The 17,758-nt window shown below is 40.1% G+C and overlaps 1 protein-coding gene across 1 annotated transcript; it reads left to right on the plus strand.

Annotated features, from left to right (window-relative positions):
* Positions 1-1,426: 1,426 nt before the first annotated feature.
* On the plus strand, positions 1,427-3,283 carry ERV3-1 (endogenous retrovirus group 3 member 1, envelope). Its single transcript, XM_063292858.1, has one exon. The coding sequence runs from the start codon at positions 1,427-1,429 to the stop codon at positions 3,281-3,283; it is 1,857 nt and encodes a 618-aa protein (XP_063148928.1).
* The last annotated feature ends 14,475 nt before the right edge of the window (positions 3,284-17,758 follow it).

A 17,758-nucleotide genomic window follows, 5' to 3' on the forward strand; every position in this document is an offset into this window, starting at 1 on the left:
ATGCAGAAGCTAAAAAGGCGGCCACAAGAGCAGGACAAATAAATATTGCAATCCCACACTTGGAACCCAAAATAGAAAAACCCCTCTTCTCATCTAAAGAGAAGGAAGATTTGGAAAAGAAAGGGGCTCAACCAGACAAAGAAGGCCGGTGGTTTCTCCCAGATGGCAGACAGGTATTAAATAAACCCATAACTAGGGAACTCTTGCAGCACCTACATGAGGGCAGTCACTGGGGCACACAGGCACTGGTGGATTGCATATTGAAATCATACGCCTGTTTTGGAATCTACACCCTGGCAGCTCAGATAACTGAAAATTGTTTGGTGTGCAAAAACATCAACAGGATAGCGTTAAGGAAGGGAAATCTGGGAGGGAGACCCTTGGCTTTGAGACCATTTCAGTGTGTCCAAATAGATTTCTCGGAACTACCTAGAGTGGGGACTTATAAATATCTACTGGTAATAGTAGACCATCTTACCAGGTGGGTGGAAGCTTATCCCACAACACAAGCCAACGCTCGTACGGTAGTTCGAATTCTCCTTGAGCAGATTGTTCCGAGATACGGACTGATAACCCGAGTGGATAGTGACCAAGGGAGTCATTTTACTGAAAAGGTGTTGCAAGGGGTAATGAGCAGTCTAGACATCAAATGGAACTTTCACACCCCCTGGCATCCCCCTTCAAGTGGGAAGGTGGAGAGAATGAATTCCAAAATCAAAGAGAGTCTCAGTAAGCTGATGCTAGAGATGAACATTCCATGGACCAAATGTTTACCGTTGGCTCTCCTAAGAATCAGGACCCAACCCCAGCAGGACATAGGTCTTTCCTCATATGAGATGTTCTTTGGGGTAGGGTTCGCTCCAGGGAGAATTTGTATTGATGCTTTAGAAACTAGGGATAAAGTGATAGAAAATTATGTACACCACCTGTCCCAGTGTCTTGAATTTTACAGAAAGAAGGGCCTTCTGGCACAACGGCCACCTCTGGAATTCCCACTTCATAAGTTCCAGGTCGGAGACTGGGTCCTGATTAAAAGCTGGAAAGAGGAAAAGCTCCAACCAAAGTGGGATGGTCCGTTCTAGGTGCTACTGATCTCAGAGTCAGCAGTGAGGACGGCTGAAAAGGGATGAACGCATTATACCTGAGTTAAAAGTGGGCCGGAGCCACCACCGGAGGATGAGTGGAAGATAGTGCCCGCAACAGAGCAGGGGGGCCTCCGGATGAGATTACGAAGAACAAAATTGGAGGATGGTCGTGCGAATGATGTGCTGGTTCTGTGAATGCCCTTGTATTTTCCAGTGTTGTTGTTGTAGCCACTGTGAAGGGTGTGGAGCGGTTCATGCTGATTGTACAGAGGAGTGTGATATAATTCTTACTGATAACTGTGTAAAGTTATATTCAGTAGTCTGAAGCCTATAGGGGGACAATGAAAGTATCTATAATAATTCTATGTGTGTGGATCCGACTGCGGCTCGGAAGGGATAAAGAAGAGCCGGGGGATTGTCATGAATGCATCACCTGGGTACAGCAGGGACAAACGAAAACTAAGACCCTGCAACCGGAAGGTTGCTCATTTCAAAAGGAATGTGAAGAAAATAAACAAAGGTTCCAGATGTGCAGAAGAGGCAAACAAGTGATCTGCTATGATCCTAAGAAGGTTACTAAGGTAACTGTAATACAGGTAAGCTTGTCCCACATTACGGGAGGCAAGGTCAAAAACATTGCCTCCCAGATTATCCAGAATTATGGGACTCAAGCCCAGTTAAAATTTGATGTATGCCAGGTCATTAATAATAATTCCTGGCCTAAGGGGAACTGTGGTGGCCTAGGGTGGGAACGACATTATATGTTAGAGGAAAAATATTTGTGTGCCTTCCCGTTTCCTGAAGGACACAATGGGCGAGCCGCTAATGAGCCAGAGTGTGATGCCCAAGACTGGAACTATTGCCCCTACTGGAAATGTGTAACAGCTGCTACTTGGACTCAACAACCAATGAGAGGGCTTCGATTAAAGTTACAAAAAGGGGTAGCTCAGAGTGACTGTAAAATCGGAGAGTGTAACCCTGTTATAATGACATTAACTCCTGTCAAACCTTTAACATACACCTATGGAATTCTAATATATGGAAAAGGATCAGATCCAGGGGCAATTATAAGATTAGAAGTTAAGTCAATAATACAAGAGATTGGGGAAGAGCGAAGCATAACCTGGTCAGTATATGAAACCCTAAAACAAGTAGGTAAGAAAGAAATAGTGTCTACGAAGGCCCAAAACTTGTTCGTAGAGATGGCTGAAGGGATTGCTAAAACCTTGGCAGTCCGTAATTGTTTTGTATGTGGGGGAACAAATATGGGAGAAAAGTGGCCATGGGAGGCAAAGGAAGCTGGTCCTGTCCTGTTCAACAACCTCATGAAAATGGGGAATATCACCCAGCGGGAAATGGCTTCTGACATCATTTGGACGTTAACTACCAATTTGGTGGCCAATGTTTGTTTCAGACAAAACGGCACCGAGCCAGTAGGGGATTTAATGTGTAAAGGGGTGTGGGATGGCTGTAATTGGACAAGCCCTAATAATGAGCAGCCCAAGCCTGAGCCTTACAACATGCCTCTCAGGAAAGCAGGGGCAGAGTGGGTGGCCCCTGAAAACATGTATTGGATCTGTGGAAACCAGGCATACGAAAAACTTCCAGGAAACTGGAGTGGGACGTGCATGTTCGGGTGGATTAGACCGTCTTTCTTCCTCTTGCCCATGAAGAGGAAACAGGTGTTGGGAATACCCGTCTACGACGAGGTGGGGAAAGTTAAAAGGAGCCTTGCAGGGACAAAGGTAGGAACTTGGAAGGACGACGAATGGCCCCCAGAGCGAATAATAGCTTATTACGATCCCGCAACTTGGGCTGAGGATGGGTCATGGGGGTATAGGACTCCAATTTATATGATCAACAGGATGATCAGACTGCAAGCAGTATTGGAGATAGCAGGGCGACGCATAGACGCAGCCCTGAATGTGATTGCAGGGCAACAAGATAAGCTCAGAACAGCTGTATATCAGAATCGACTCGCCCTAGACTACATCTTAGCAAAGGAAGGAGGTGTATGTGGAAAATTTAATCTAACCAATTGTTGTCTTGAAATAGATGAAACTGGAAAAGTGGTAGCTGACCTGACAGCTGACCTCAGAAAACTGGTACATGTACCTGTACAAACTTGGAAAGGGGCCCTAGATGTAGGACAAGAGGGATTTTTGGGGGGTTATTCAGTAGTTGGAAACAAGCATTGATGATGGGTGTATTGATATTAATAGGGATTATGTGCATACCTTGTATCATCTCACTAATTAGAAGCATTGTACAAAGCTCTCTTGAGCGAATGTTACCCCCAGGAAAAATCTTGACGTTATGAGAAAACACCTATGGATGTTCTGAGGCAACCGAGATCTTGAAACGGTTCGAATTACACCTTAAAAGAACTGATAAAAATTAAAAAGGGGGATTGTTGGGAGAAATTTTAAGGTGTAAATACTAATATCAGCAAAGAAATAAAGGGAAGCAATGTACCTCTACACCAGGATAAAAAGTTTAGCCTTTAGATGTCCTGTGACCTGACCATGACCAGTAGACAGGATGCATACCAGATGTGATAAGGACAACAACGAACAGAGGCCCCTCCAGGATGTGCTTAACAAGAAGATAAGAGTTTCTGCAAGCATCAGCAAAGTAAGATTGGGGGATTCAGGGGGACAGGCGGTCGGAAGATTGTACGTCTGAGAGTACCCAACCAATGGGGAAACAGGCAAGAAGGAGCGACGAGATAGGGAAAATGTATATAAAGTGTATGCTTACAAATATTAGGTGTGGCTTTCCCTTGGACGTGTTGCATCGTGTTCCTAGAAAGTCCACCACGCTTTGCAAACCGTAGTAGCTCAGAGAGAGCGAAATAAAGTCTTTTTCTATCTTCAAACCCTCCGGCTATTGAAGTCTGCTTTGCATCAAATTTCATTGCTAACAGAACCTTTTGCCCTCTGTGAATCAATTAAATAATTTGACTTGTTGTACTCACGTTTAAACATTATCTTCAAAAACTGCCTTATACAACTGAAGATATACCTTTTTGTTCATAACTTAGCAATCGTAATTTCAATTCTGCCTTTGTTCTTTGGTTCCAAACATTATTCTGTTCTTTTTCTTTTATGAGAGAGTTTAGTTCCAATATTAGTAGTGAGTTCCCCTGTGATTTTTTTAAAATTTGCAATTGTAATCCATTCCCTTTAAAGACATGACTTTGAAAGCTCTCTTGGGCAAAGATATTAGTTTTCCATTTGAGACATACTAGGAATTAAGCAGTCTGAGTTTTTTATGCTAAAGATAAAATTGCCCCCCTTCAAATTCTATTATTTTGCAAAAGTTTAAGGACAAAGGTACATGCTCTTTTCACACAGCTCATGAATATGCCCTTGATTAACTTTCCATATAAAGGTAAAGGTAAAGGTTTCCCTTGACGTAAAGTCCAGTCGTGTCCGACTCTAGGGGGCGGTGCTCATCTCCGTTTCTAAGCCTTGGAGCCGGCATTGTCATAGACACTTCCGGGTCATGTGGCCAGCATGACGACTCGGAACGCCGTTACCTTCCCGCCGAAGCGGTACCTATTGATCTACTCACATTGGCATGTTTTCGAACTGCTAGGTGAGCAGGAGCTGGGACGAGCAACGGGAGCTCACCCCGCCGCGCGGTTTCAAACCTTTCCATATAGCTGCTGCAATTTAAGAAAATAAAAACATTCTTAGGTAAAAGAAAATACCTCCAAAGAAAGGCGAAGAATAGGAATCTAACAAAATACTGTATATTCTTCTCAAACCTCCTCATGGCTTGCTATGCTGCCTCATCGTGACTGGGGGTGTTCCTGCAAGGAGTTTGCAAAGAAGCATGAGGAAATTCCTGGCTGATTTTGAAAGTTATTTTTTTTATCGGCTTCTTTCAGCCTGTTTCAGTGAGGACTTCCTTCTTTCCCTGTTCAGCAATGACTCTGAAAGGAAGCCCTGCTTCTTGCTGGTGCTGGTGCAGCTGCTGTTGTTTCTATATTTGCTTTCTTCTGCTTTCATCTTCATAAATGGTATTTCTTGCATGGGTTTGATCAGTTTCACTGATTAGCACATGAAGACATCAGCAACCTCAAGTAACAGAAATACAAAAGTGCATTCAGTGTAATGAACAATTTGCTGGGCTGGGATGTACTGTAGATTACTTCAAAAGCATGAACTGTAGCAAGCAATAATCTTTCAAGTCAATTTACTCCCCCTGCAGCTTTACTATGATGAAAATATGTAAAGTTACCATGAGCTCCTTCTTCCCTTCCTAAGTTGTTTTTATGTGTTCCTTTGGGTCCTGTAATGAAAGAAACATGTAAGCCTTTGGCTGCAAAGCAGCTTATGTGTCTGCTGTTGACTTTGCTGACAACTTGCATGGAAACCATCTGTTTTGCTTTCTTCCACAGCTTCAATTTTTTAAAAAATCTTGAGTTCTTTCCATCCTTTTTATGAAGACATTTAATAAATGTTGGTAATTTTTATTTAAAAAAAATGAACCAGGAAAAATTTTAATTTTGTATTAGCCAAATTTGGTAAATACAACTGTTCCTGGCATGAAAAGGTCCATGTTGTACCCATCTGCCCTCAAAGACCCATTACAAAGGAAAAGGTGACTGTCTAATTCAACATCACAAATGTGGTTGCTCTTAGAAATTGATGTCCAAACTTTCAAAAGCTTCACAGCCAGTCCTTTGCCAGCATGGATAAATCTGTTAGTTTTGCTTTCTTTCATTTTCAATTTTTTTCAGTCTCAAGGCTTTTTTTCCCCTAGAGTCAGGAAAACCCACATTTTGTTAAGTTCTCATCCAAAAATGAATGAAGCCAAATCCTCATCCATCCCTAACTGTTCAACATTGTCCACAAATGATTTCTAGGTATGATCATTCGTGCCGTCTCAGTTCAGAAGCTATGGACAAAGGGAAAGAACGGTTTTCTAGGCTGTAGTAAAATAGCTCATTACAATGTCTTTTAAAGTGTTATTTCAACAATTCCCTGGAATGCTGTCAGAAAGCAGTACAAGAATAGGAATACTAAAATATTGAGGGGGCCTCATTGCGTTCTCATAGCATGGGTGCAGGCATATATGGGAAGAGGGACAAAGTCCCAAAGAAGCCAATGGCAAGCTATAACTACTGTACATCTACAAAATCACAGAGTTGAGTTTGACTCAAAGGAAATTTTATGCATGTAGTGCCTCATACTTACTGGTACCAGTCACAGTACTATTCTCCTACCTAAGTAACCCTAATTTGTCCTTGGGAGTCTGCTGACTGAAAAAAAATCCTTCCACACAAATTCAGCCTACTCCTTGTTTGCTGGATGTGTGTCAAAGAATCCACTTACAGCTTACAATTTAAGTGCTAAAACTGGGCTCTGCACAAGTGTTTCTAGGGCTGGAATCATATCCAGATTTTGTATAACTTCAGGAAGTTTAAGCATGCCACAAATAGAACATGGCTCTTATTTAGAGTTCTTCTGTCCTTGTTGTTTTTAACACATAGGCAGGCAAGCAGTTAAAGGACCTCTTTTGGGATCATGCCAAATCTCTAGCAGTAATAAAGAAATGGTGATCTTTGTTGCAAAGCAAATATAAGAGATAAGATATAATCTTGAGTTCACTTGAAAGAAAATGTAGGGGGTTTTTTCCATGTGTAATTTATCTTCAAAACTGGATTGTCTTAGAATAGGGTAATAGGGGCTGAGGATTCTCTTCACACTCAACTGAACCTTCCTTTGTGGAGAGGAATCCTCTTAAATCCAGAGTAAATCTCCCTTCGAGGTAAATATGGTGTGAGTGCATGTGTGTGTGTTTGTGCACACACACCCCCTACGTACAATATGGTACAAAGTTAAATAACAACATTCACCCTTTAGATTGCTCTTGTCTGTGACAATCTATCCAGCCACAGGCTTGGAACAGATGCCTCTTACAGTTTTAAGATTTCGTACTCTGTGCCCAACAAAACAGCCAAAACAACAACAATTCTGGATGTTTTCTTCTTTTCTGAATTTGAATAGTTCTGAATTCTCCACATTTACAAAAACCACATGGTTAAGTAAAAGAAGGAATAGCATACATAAGAGGAAAAACAGTCAGATAAACAAACAAACAAACAAAAAAAGGATATTCTTAGTTTGAGGGATATGACAATTATATGTAGATATATAAAGCTTAACATGCTAGATGAAGAGTTGCTATTGGACATTGCAAAGAGGACTAAAACAAGCTGCCTATATCCATGATATAACAGTTGGCAAACACAAAAATAAAGTTTTAATCAAACCTGGTTCATTTTGAGTAAAGCAGCTAATCAAAAACTAAATCCATGCAATGAAGAAATACTGATACACTGGCTAGTCATTAAAAAAACCAGCAGAATAAACTCCAACATAATTAAAACCCCACTCTTTAACAATATAAATTAATGTATGTCATTCATTTATTCTGGTTTAAGCTAACTTTATAGGATGCTATTTTTAATCCCAAGAGGAAGGGAGTATCTCCAGTCATACAAGGATATGTAGAGTTGAGAAATGTTTAGTGTGCCACAAATTCAGAGTGCTCTATTTCAGTAGAAATTAGTACCTGGAGGAAGAAAAAAGCATAAGCTAATTGAAGAGCTTTAATTTGACAGATACCAAAAAAAAAAAAAAAAAAGGGAAGGGAAGGGAAGGGAGAAAAGGGGGGATGACAAACGTTATTTTCAGAAATTATTGTATAACTTAGGAACCAAACTTTTAAAGATATGAAAAAGAAATGCTAGTTAGAAATAGTATTTTTAAAGAATAATAAGTGGTGCTTCCACCAGTTTGAGATCAGTCTCACATTACTCACTGGGAGGAAAGTTTACTACACTATTATTACTGTCACTGCTGTTTTCTACTCTTTCACAATAAACACACTTGGAATTATTTTAGATTTTTTGAAAAAAATTCCCTTCCATTTATGCCGTTTAATCGAACTGATTCAAACAGTGGAGAAACAAAGCAGAAAATCGCACCAACACTACTTTTGCCATTACTGGTAAAAATGCTCACATCTCGCTTCATATTAAGTCTTCAGATAAAAGGCATACATACATTTCTGCACCTTGTGTCCTGATGTGCATGGTTTATTCTTATTTGGAGCAAGAATGCTGCAATAAGGGTGAAAAAAGAAAAGGAAAGGATTTGCTTTAGTGTCAAAGGAGCAAAAGTGGCGAAGGAGGTGTGAAAGCATTCATGTATGCAAACATCTGGGAAAGCACAGGAAAGTGAACTACCCCTTAAAAGAAAAGGCAAGCACAGGTAGACCAATCTCCACAACAGCCAGCCAGTGAGGCTCCTCTTCCCAGCAAAGATGAGAAGGGCAAGAAGGCAGAGGGATGCTCTGTCAGGTCTTGCAATGGTGCTAAAAATCAAATAACTTTATTACAGCCATAAGGCCAGAAAACAGTGATATGAAGCCTAAAAAGTAAGTGAATATAAATATACATACAACATACATACATTTTGAACAGTATACCATCATTTATAAACCACTATTACTAGCTCACAAAATATGCTATACCAAAACGGAACATGAACCCAACCCAAGGGAGGGAGAAAAAGAATTATTTTTTTTTTATTGCTGGGCAAACCCTGCAGCCAATTTGGTTGAGAGCTGATGTTTTTAAGACAGTATTTCACAACCTCATATGGAGGATGAAGCTCATATCAGGTTGTGCAGTGCTGTCTTATTGCATACACCTAGAGAACATAGTGAACAGTGATGGCATGACCCATTCATGCTGGCTATGACACTTGGGGAGAGTTCTAGGGCGTCCAATTGTGGACTCGGTATTAGGTACCTTAATGAATGTCCATAGGATATCCCATAGCAGGATGGAATCCACCACTATTTGATGCTATTCTTGCTGCATTCAATATACATTTCAAAATGTGCATTTTGACAAGCACATGGGAGTAATAAATTCAAAATAAAATTTGATGTTACATTTCAAGTATCTAATATTGACATGTAAATAATATGCAATATTGACTACATGTAAGTAATATGTGATATCAAGGTGCTCTAATAGGCATTTAAACAACTTTTCAATAAACCATTAATAATTTTGTACTCAAATAGATTTCCTCCAAGTTAAAGTAAGGGCAAATAAAAAGTCAGTCTGGTAGCATAGTTTACAGATATGAATGATAGCTGACATTACCTGGGTAGCATGGTGAACATTAAGTGTATTACAAAGGGAAAAAGAAGCAGGTGACTAAGATAGCTTAGACACAATCCTGAAAGTCAAGATAACATTTTTTAACATCATAAATGTGTCATCTATTGGTTTAGCAGCAGATGACTCTAAGCATGAAGTCATCGTTCCATGTGTGCTTCCTGTTTGCACATAAACAAGGTTCACAAACGGGCCTCCAATGTTCCTAGCTGGTGTTCTCCTGCACTCACTCTGCCCAATCTGCTTTGCAAGGTGATCAAACAAATCAGTTATGGGACAAAATGCTTGGAATGTTAAAGCATGTTGTGTACTAACCTTTTATCTTTCTCTGCAGTTTAAGTTCCAAGGAACATAAACAGCTTCTAAGATTAGCTGGGCTATGCTCTCATGACACAACCAATCATCTGCAGTAATAAATTGTACTACTTTTCCCTGAATGCGTACAAATTTGTGAACCATTTCCTTGCCAGCAATGTGTAACTAAGAAAATAGTCCCACACAGACAAAGCTTGGCCTTCCATTCTGCATTGTATGAAAATCAATCTGGCCCAGTCTATTCATGTTCGAACCACTTGGGAAGAAAGACATCAATGTAAGGTTACTTTCCACAGCAAAAAAAACCCAAAACCCTCTGAAGTTTAGGCTTCTTATTCCAAGGCTGGGACCTAGGCTCATGAACACTGAGTTCTCAGTTTTCAAATACTGTGCCATATAGGCTCTGTCTGCACAGTGCAGTTACCCTGCATTGATTTTACAGTGTTCTGGATTTGCATGACATAAATCATAACCTAATCACACTGTCCAGGTTTCCAGAACACTGAGCCAAAATGTGATGGACTGGTCTGTGGAGCAGTATTTGTGCTGAAAGAGTCATCACCATATGAAGGCCAATTCTCGTGGGTTTTTCAGATACCTGGAAATGGCATAGCAACTCAAAGCCAAAGTACACATGTTGTGGCAGATCCGTGAGTGGGTCTGTTAGTTTCTGATAACAGCTGGGGGCAGCAGGAGAAGCCTTGCAAGCAAGCAGAAAACTCTTTCCTCCCTTCCCTTTTCCAAACAAGCCCCCACCTCCCACAAACTAAAGGTTGCCGATCACGTAAGTGATTCACTTTCAGACTTGAACGGATTCCAGATCTGCTGTGCATTCATATCATTTGTGAGAAGGACGCCTACAAGAATACTGAATGGAATGGAAATCTGGCTTGACTGGACTGAATGGGGTTTTGCTAAACTCATTACTTCTAATTACTTTATTACTTCTAATTACTGAAGAGGTCATTTGTAGCTTGCAGAGGAGCTGATCCAGGTAATATTCTCCTCTGTTTTATGAGAGCATTATGTCAATGCTGCTCCTTCAGCTTAATACAACTATTGTCCTTGATACTGCAGGAGGCCATACTATTTGTTTCCCCAGCACTCCATCATTGGAAAATCCATGGGACTCATCAGTGCCAAAAGGAATTCTGAGAAACAAGATGCATCATTATTGTGGGTAATTTCTGGCAACATCTGGTTTTCTGTTGAGTGAAAATGTAAAAGGAGGTTCATTTGCTTATTTTTAAAGTTAAACAATCAGGTGCTTTGGTTCAGGGGTGTCCACAGAGTGTGGGCAAAAAAGTCAGGGTGGTGGTTGTGATGGTACAATCAAAGCTCTGGTTTTTTTATAATATGCAATGCACCATTGATTGCACTGCAACGGTCATCATCTTGACTTTTTTTAACCATATCCTGTGGATATACCTGCTTTGGTTCAAATGAATATGTGGCTGGCTCCCCATAGAAAGAACGAAAACTTTTAAATCAGACTGCATTTGAAAAATTCAGTAGTTTTACATAAGGTTCAGAATTGCTGGCCCTTTTGAATATTTTGCAAAAAAAAAAAAAAGATTTTGTTTAAGCACTACACTGGATTTGGGCTAAACAGTGAGTTTGGCTTCCAATGGCTCAGATTACTGTCTAAAGCTAAGAATATGATTTTATTTACCAAAATCCAACTTTGGGGGCTGCCATTGCATGCCTGGGAAATATGGTCTCTCCTTTCTCCTGCATGTTGTTGCAGAAAGGAGGTAACTCAAAAAGGGAATTTCTCCAAGAATATCTGGCAAACTAGAAAGAAAGGCATGGCCCCCAAAGTTGGACATACTTGTACATTCTTTCTCTCTTGGTATTCCTAATTTTACTTGCCAATGCTATCAACACCTTTGAAAAGTCAAATAATGGGATTATTGCCAGGTGTAAGGCAATAGAATTTTGCCAAGACAACTCACTCTGCATAACAAACACTCTTTTCCAACAACCTAAGAGATGACTTTATACATGGACTTCACCAGATGGACAACACCGAAATCAGATGGACTACATCCTTTGCAGCCAAAGGTGGCGGACATCTCTACAGTCGGTAAAAACAAGGCCTGGAGCTGACTGTAGTTCAGATCACGAACTTCCTGCACAATTTAGGATCAGACTGAAGAGATTAGGGAAGACCCAGAGATCAGCTAGATATGAGCTCACTAATATTCCTAAGGAATATGCAGTGGACGTGAAGAATTGATTTAAGGGACTGGACTTAATAGACAGGGTCCTGGAAGAACTATGGACAGAAGTTTGCAACATTGTTCAGGAGGCGGCAACAAAATACATCCCAAAGAAAGAGAAAACCAAGAAGGCAAAATGGCTGTCTGCTGAGACACTAGAAGTAGCCCAAGAAAGAAGGAAAGCAAAAGGCAACAGTGATAGGGGGAGATATGCCCAAGTAAATGCAAAATTTCAGAGGTTAGCCAGAAGAGATAAGGAATTATTTTTAAACAAACAATGCGCGGAAGTGGAAGAAGACAATAGAATAGGAAGGACAAGATACCTCTTCCAGTAAATTAGAAACATTGGAGGTAAATTCCAGGCCAAAATGGGTATGATCAAAAACAAAGATGGCAAAGACCTAACAGAAGAAGAAGAGATCAAGAAAAGGTGGCAAGACTATACAGAAGACCTGTATAGGAAGGATAACAATATCGGGGATAGCTTTGAAGGTGTGGCCAGTGAGCTAGAGCCAGACATCCTGAAGAGTGAGGTTGAATGGGCCTTAAAAAGCATTGCTAAAAGCAAGGCAGCAGGAGACGACGGCATCCCAGCTGAACTGTTCAAAATCTTGCAAGATGATGCTGTCAAGGTAATGCATGCTATATGCCAGCAAATTTGGAAAACATCAGAGAAGAATGGCCATCAGACTGGAAAAAATCAACATATCGAAAAAGGGAAACACTAAAGAATGTTCAAACTACTGAACAGTGGCACTCATTTCACATGCCAGTAAGGTAATGCTCAAGATCCTGCAAGGGAGACTTCAGCAATTCATGGAGCGAGAATTGCCAGATCTACAAGCTGGGTTTAGGAAAGGCAGAGGAACTAGGGACCAAATTGCCAATATCCGCTGGATAATGGAAAAAGCCAGGGAGTTTCAGAAAAATATCTATTTCTGTTTTATTGACTATTCTAAAGCCTTTGACTGTGTGGATCATAACAAATTGTGGCAAGTTCTTAGCGGTATGAGGATACCAAGTCATCTTGTCTGCCTCCTGAGGAATCTGTATAACTACCAAATAGCAATGGTAAGAACAGACCACGGAACAATGGACTGGTTTAAGATTGGGAAAGGAGTACGGCAGGGCTGTATACTCTCACCCTACCTATTCAACTTGTACACAGAAAACATCATGCGACATGCTGGGCTTGAGGAATCCAAGGCTGGAGTTAAAATCGCTGGAGGAAACATTAACAATCTCAGATATGCAGATGATACCACTTTGATGACTGAAAGTGAAGAGGAACTGAGGACCCTTATGATGAAGGTGAAAGAAGAAAGTGCAAAAGCTGGCCTGCAGCTAAACCTCAAAAAAACCAAGATTATGGCAACCAGCTTGATTGATAACTGGCAAATAGAGGGAGAAAATGTAGAGGCAGTGAAAGACTTTGTATTTCTAGGTGCAAAGATTACTGCAGATGCTGACTGCAGTCAGGAAATCAGAAGACGCTTAATCCTTGGGAGAAGAGCAATGACAAATCTCAATAAAATAGTCAAGAGCAGAGACATCACACTGGCAACAAAGATCCACATAGTTAAAGCAATGGTGTTCCCCGTAGTAACATATGGCTGCGAGAGCTGGACCATAAGGAAGGCTGAGAGAAGGAAGATAGATGCTTTGGAACTGTGGTGTTGGAGGAAAATTCTGGGAGTGCCTTGGACTGCAAGAAGATCAAACCAGTCCATCCTCCAGGAAATAAAGCCAGACTGCTCACTTGAGGGAATGATATTAAAGGCAAAACTGAAATACTTTGGCCACATAATGAGAAGACAGAATACCCTGGAGAAGATGCTGATGCTAGGGAGAGTGGAAGGCAAAAGGAAGAGGGGCCGACCAAGGGCAAGATGGATGGATGATATTCTAGAGGTGATGGACTTGTCCCTGGGGGAGCTGGGGGTGTTGACGACTGACAGGAAGCTCTGGCGTGGGCTGGTCCATGAAGTCACGAAGAGTCGGAAGCGACTGAATGAATAAACAACAACAAGACAATGTGAGGAGTGAGATTGGTGTAGTGGTTAAAGGTGCTGGATGTGAAGGTGGGAGGCTGCAAGTTCTGATCCTTCCCTCAACACAGAAGTCAGCCAGGTGACTTTGGGCCAGTTTTTCTATTTCAGCCTTAAACCAGTAAGTCAAAATACATCTACCTCCCAACCTCCACACGGGACCAGCAGGGGAGGTTTACAGTCCTAACCTTTCCCGCCACTTCTTCCAATTGCTCCCATCCTTTCATCTGCCCCAAAAGAAACGTTTTGCTTGACGTTTCTCCTGAGTTGCCTTTCCTCCTTTTCTGCATTAGCAGTCAAAGATGAATGGTTACATACGAAAAATCTTGCCAAGAAAACTGCAGGGACCTGTCCAGGACTGACTCAAAGGCGCATGCGCGTGCATGCACACACACACACAGACAGAAAATTCTGGAAAAGTGAAAAGGTGCACAACTGAGGCTCCAGGTCCACATGCATCCCCTAAAACTTTGGGGGAAGCCCCTGGGAACCTCAAAATATGATTCCCTTATGTAATATCTTTAAAGTTATGTAAGAATTTTTAAAAAGAGGACTGGAAAAGCACCATATTAAACATATGTATTCATTTAAATATGAATGAAATACAAGTTCTTTCATGGCCCCATCCAATTTTTGGAATGCATGCTTCCCAGCACACCACTTAAAGGCCAAATTCAGCCCTCAGCCTGGAAAAAGTTATGCAATTCTCTTTTTGGGTAGAACCACACATCCAGCTTACCACAGCATGAACATCAGCCACCTTGGAGGGCAGGAACATGACATCATCCTCAACACTTATGATGATTAGACATCTCACAAACCACAAACAAACAAATAAATAAATAAATCTCGTCCAACAGCTAACACAAGTTCAATCCGTGTTTTCTGACTCTGGGTCAAAAGTAGTGCTTTTTATCTTGCACTATTTCAGACTGCGCTGTGTGGTTTATGTGCCACACTTCAGTTCTTTGTAAGGAAACCCCTCTACTCTTCTTAGCTACTAAGAAGCAGGAGTGGGTGGGTGGGGGGTCAGTGGGTTTTTAAAAAAAAACATATTGTGGATTTTAATTTTGTAAGCTGCCCAGAGTCACTGTGTGTGAGTTGAGTAGCCATATACATTTATTAAATAAATAAATAAATAAAATACTGTACCTGTGGTGGGAACATCTCCTCCATTGCTAGTTTTATTTATTTTTTCAAGTTCAGCAGTGCTTTTTTTTTTTTTAATGTGTTCATTGATGGAACAATACAACAGTGAACTTTCCTCTCCCCACTTTCCCCAATCTCCTCCTCCTTTTATTTCCATAGTGTAAGAAAATGCAAAGTCCTTCACTTAGAAAACAGACTCTATTGCACAGGTGTAAAGAGGAATGTCTTGGTAATGGTACTTTTGAAAAAGGTCTTGAACTGATTGCAAGCTGTTGCCAAGGTGTCTCATAAGCTGGTTTAGAGTCAAGATAGCATGAGACAGGAACACTTAAATGATAAATGTAATTATGCCCTTTATCACAGGTAGTAATATTTTCAGTTTATTTTGGATAAATAAATAAAATAAATCTTGCATTGGTGGGATCCCACCTCAAGTGTTATGTTGAGTTCTGGACAGTATATTTTAAGGATTCGAATAAACTGGAACTGGTTTAGAGAAGGTCAAGGACACTAGATAAAGATACTAGAAAACAAATCCTATCAAGAGAGAGATGGAAGGAAGTAGATGTATTTAGCCTTGAAGGGATGACTGAGCAGATATTATAGCACTTTCCAAATATGTTGAAAAGATATTCACTCAGAAGAAACAACACTTGTTTTTATCTTCTCAGAGTACAGTTTAATGGATTTAAGTACAGGAAGGCTGATTCTGGCTGAAAATTAGAAGAAACCTCCCAAAATTAAGATAAGAACAGTTTGACTATGAAATCGACTATCCATAGAAGGGGTGGGCTCCTCTTCCCTTAATGTGTTTCATTTGTCTGCAATGTTTTAATTGGGATTTCAATACTAGGCAGGGATTGGATTTGAGGCCTCAAAATAAATATTATGCACTTTAGAAATTAATAGTTTTGAGGTATACAGGTATGGGAGTTGGGTTCCAGTTAATCCACAATCACCTAAACTAATGAATAAACTAGTCCGCCTGTTGCCACAACTCTTCTTGTTTTCTCAATATAGCTGAGGGTAGGGATGGGCAACCTGGCACTTTCTAGACATTCCCTGAGTCCCAGGCAGAATGACCAGTGACAAGGAGCTGTGAAATTAATGGTCCAAAGTATACTGGATGGCCTAGGCTGCCTACTGCTGGCTTAAGGAGAAAACTCCTTTTTTTGGAGGAAAGTAATCAACACAGTTTTCATTTTCAGAAAGGACATATCATTTCAGACAATTCCTTTTATCTCTCCTCTCTGTGTGCCATTCTCCATACAGCTTCAAAGAATTCCTGATATTCAGGAGCAGCATTTGGGGAGCATGGTGGGGGTGGGGAGAGCTTTCAGAGCAGAATGGTGAACAAAAATTAGGGTTATCCCACCTTGAGCAAGTGGGAGTGCTTTCCACTTGCTCAAAACCATCCCAAAATACATACAACTTGTTATTAATGACAATTTTTATCAAAAGAGCATCTCAAACTATATTCTACTATTAAGAACAGTTAAGAACTTTTAGATGAATAGTAAGAGTTCATTATTTCCCCCCTTCCAGTATTTAAGTGGGTGCTTTTTTCATGTTAGTCATACATTTCACTATACTTTTTTTTTTTTTTATGAACTATAATGTTCTTTGAAGGAAGAACACTCCTCTGTTTCAGAAAATGACAAACAGGAAATGAATAACTCCTGAGATTTATTTGGGACAGTTAGCCCTGACACCCAACTGATCACAACATTAGTTGTCACTGATCTCTCTTTCTGGAACCTACACAGAAAAAATAAAAAATAACAACAATACTAAATAAACTTCAAGTCCTGAAGATTTTTTCCTTCATTTTTCTATCATTCAGGTTCAAACACCTTATAAAGCTAGAGGTCTCAAACCAAAACAAATTCTCTGATATTTTAGTTATAATTTTTTATTGATAAATTGGTCTGTAATTGGATAAATACTACCAAACTACCTTATGAGAAAGTGTTTTATCAGTAGTAATACTATTTATTCTTGCCAATGAAAGCTGAGTATTATAATTGGGTTAATGTATATTATTTTAACATGTTATTAATAATTTTAGGGTTATTCCAATATAAAGTGTTATATACTGTATAACAATGTTTTAATCAAGAAATATACTTAAATGGTAAAATATTAGGATGAAAAGTTTAATTAGTTTGTAGGCACACAAATTCTCTGATATATACACAGACAATTCTCTGTTTTGCCCTTCCTTTCTTGTTCTATACTCCTTTTTGAATGGTTCAAATGCAAAATCAATTATTTCATTAAAGATAAGGGTACCTATATCTTCTACCACTGGTTCTGTTGCAAGAGGCAATTAATATTTCCCTTCTTCCATTCCTAATGTAATGCAGCTTACAAAAACAGGACCAAGATTTGCATAAAACCTGCATATACTGATTTAATGTAATTTTAATAGGCATTCAGTTCATCTCTCCATAGTGGGGAATACTGTGATCAGATGATCTGTGAATCTGTCCCAATTGCTAGCTTTGTTCCAGACAGACTATTGTATAGGCTGGACAGTTCTTTAAACAGAGCAAGAGGTGATCAACACTGTATAATTGAGAGGTGCATTAATTCTAATTTTCAGTAGGCAACTGAGGGTTGGAAGCATGGCTGCAATTTTGAGTCCCTTTAGAAATTTTAGATGGTTGGAAAAATATGTATGTTAAGCCTATTGTTGGGTTATCATGCTTACTTTACTGTGGTTTTGTT

This window comes from Candoia aspera, chromosome 2 (assembly GCF_035149785.1).
Source record: "Candoia aspera isolate rCanAsp1 chromosome 2, rCanAsp1.hap2, whole genome shotgun sequence".
In the NCBI taxonomy this organism is placed as follows: Eukaryota; Metazoa; Chordata; class Lepidosauria; order Squamata; family Boidae; genus Candoia; species Candoia aspera.

Coding starts and splice junctions, on each gene's coding strand:
- ERV3-1 (XM_063292858.1), top strand. CDS start 1,427: ATGAAAGTATCTATAATAATTCTATGTGTGTGGATCCGACTGCGGCTC.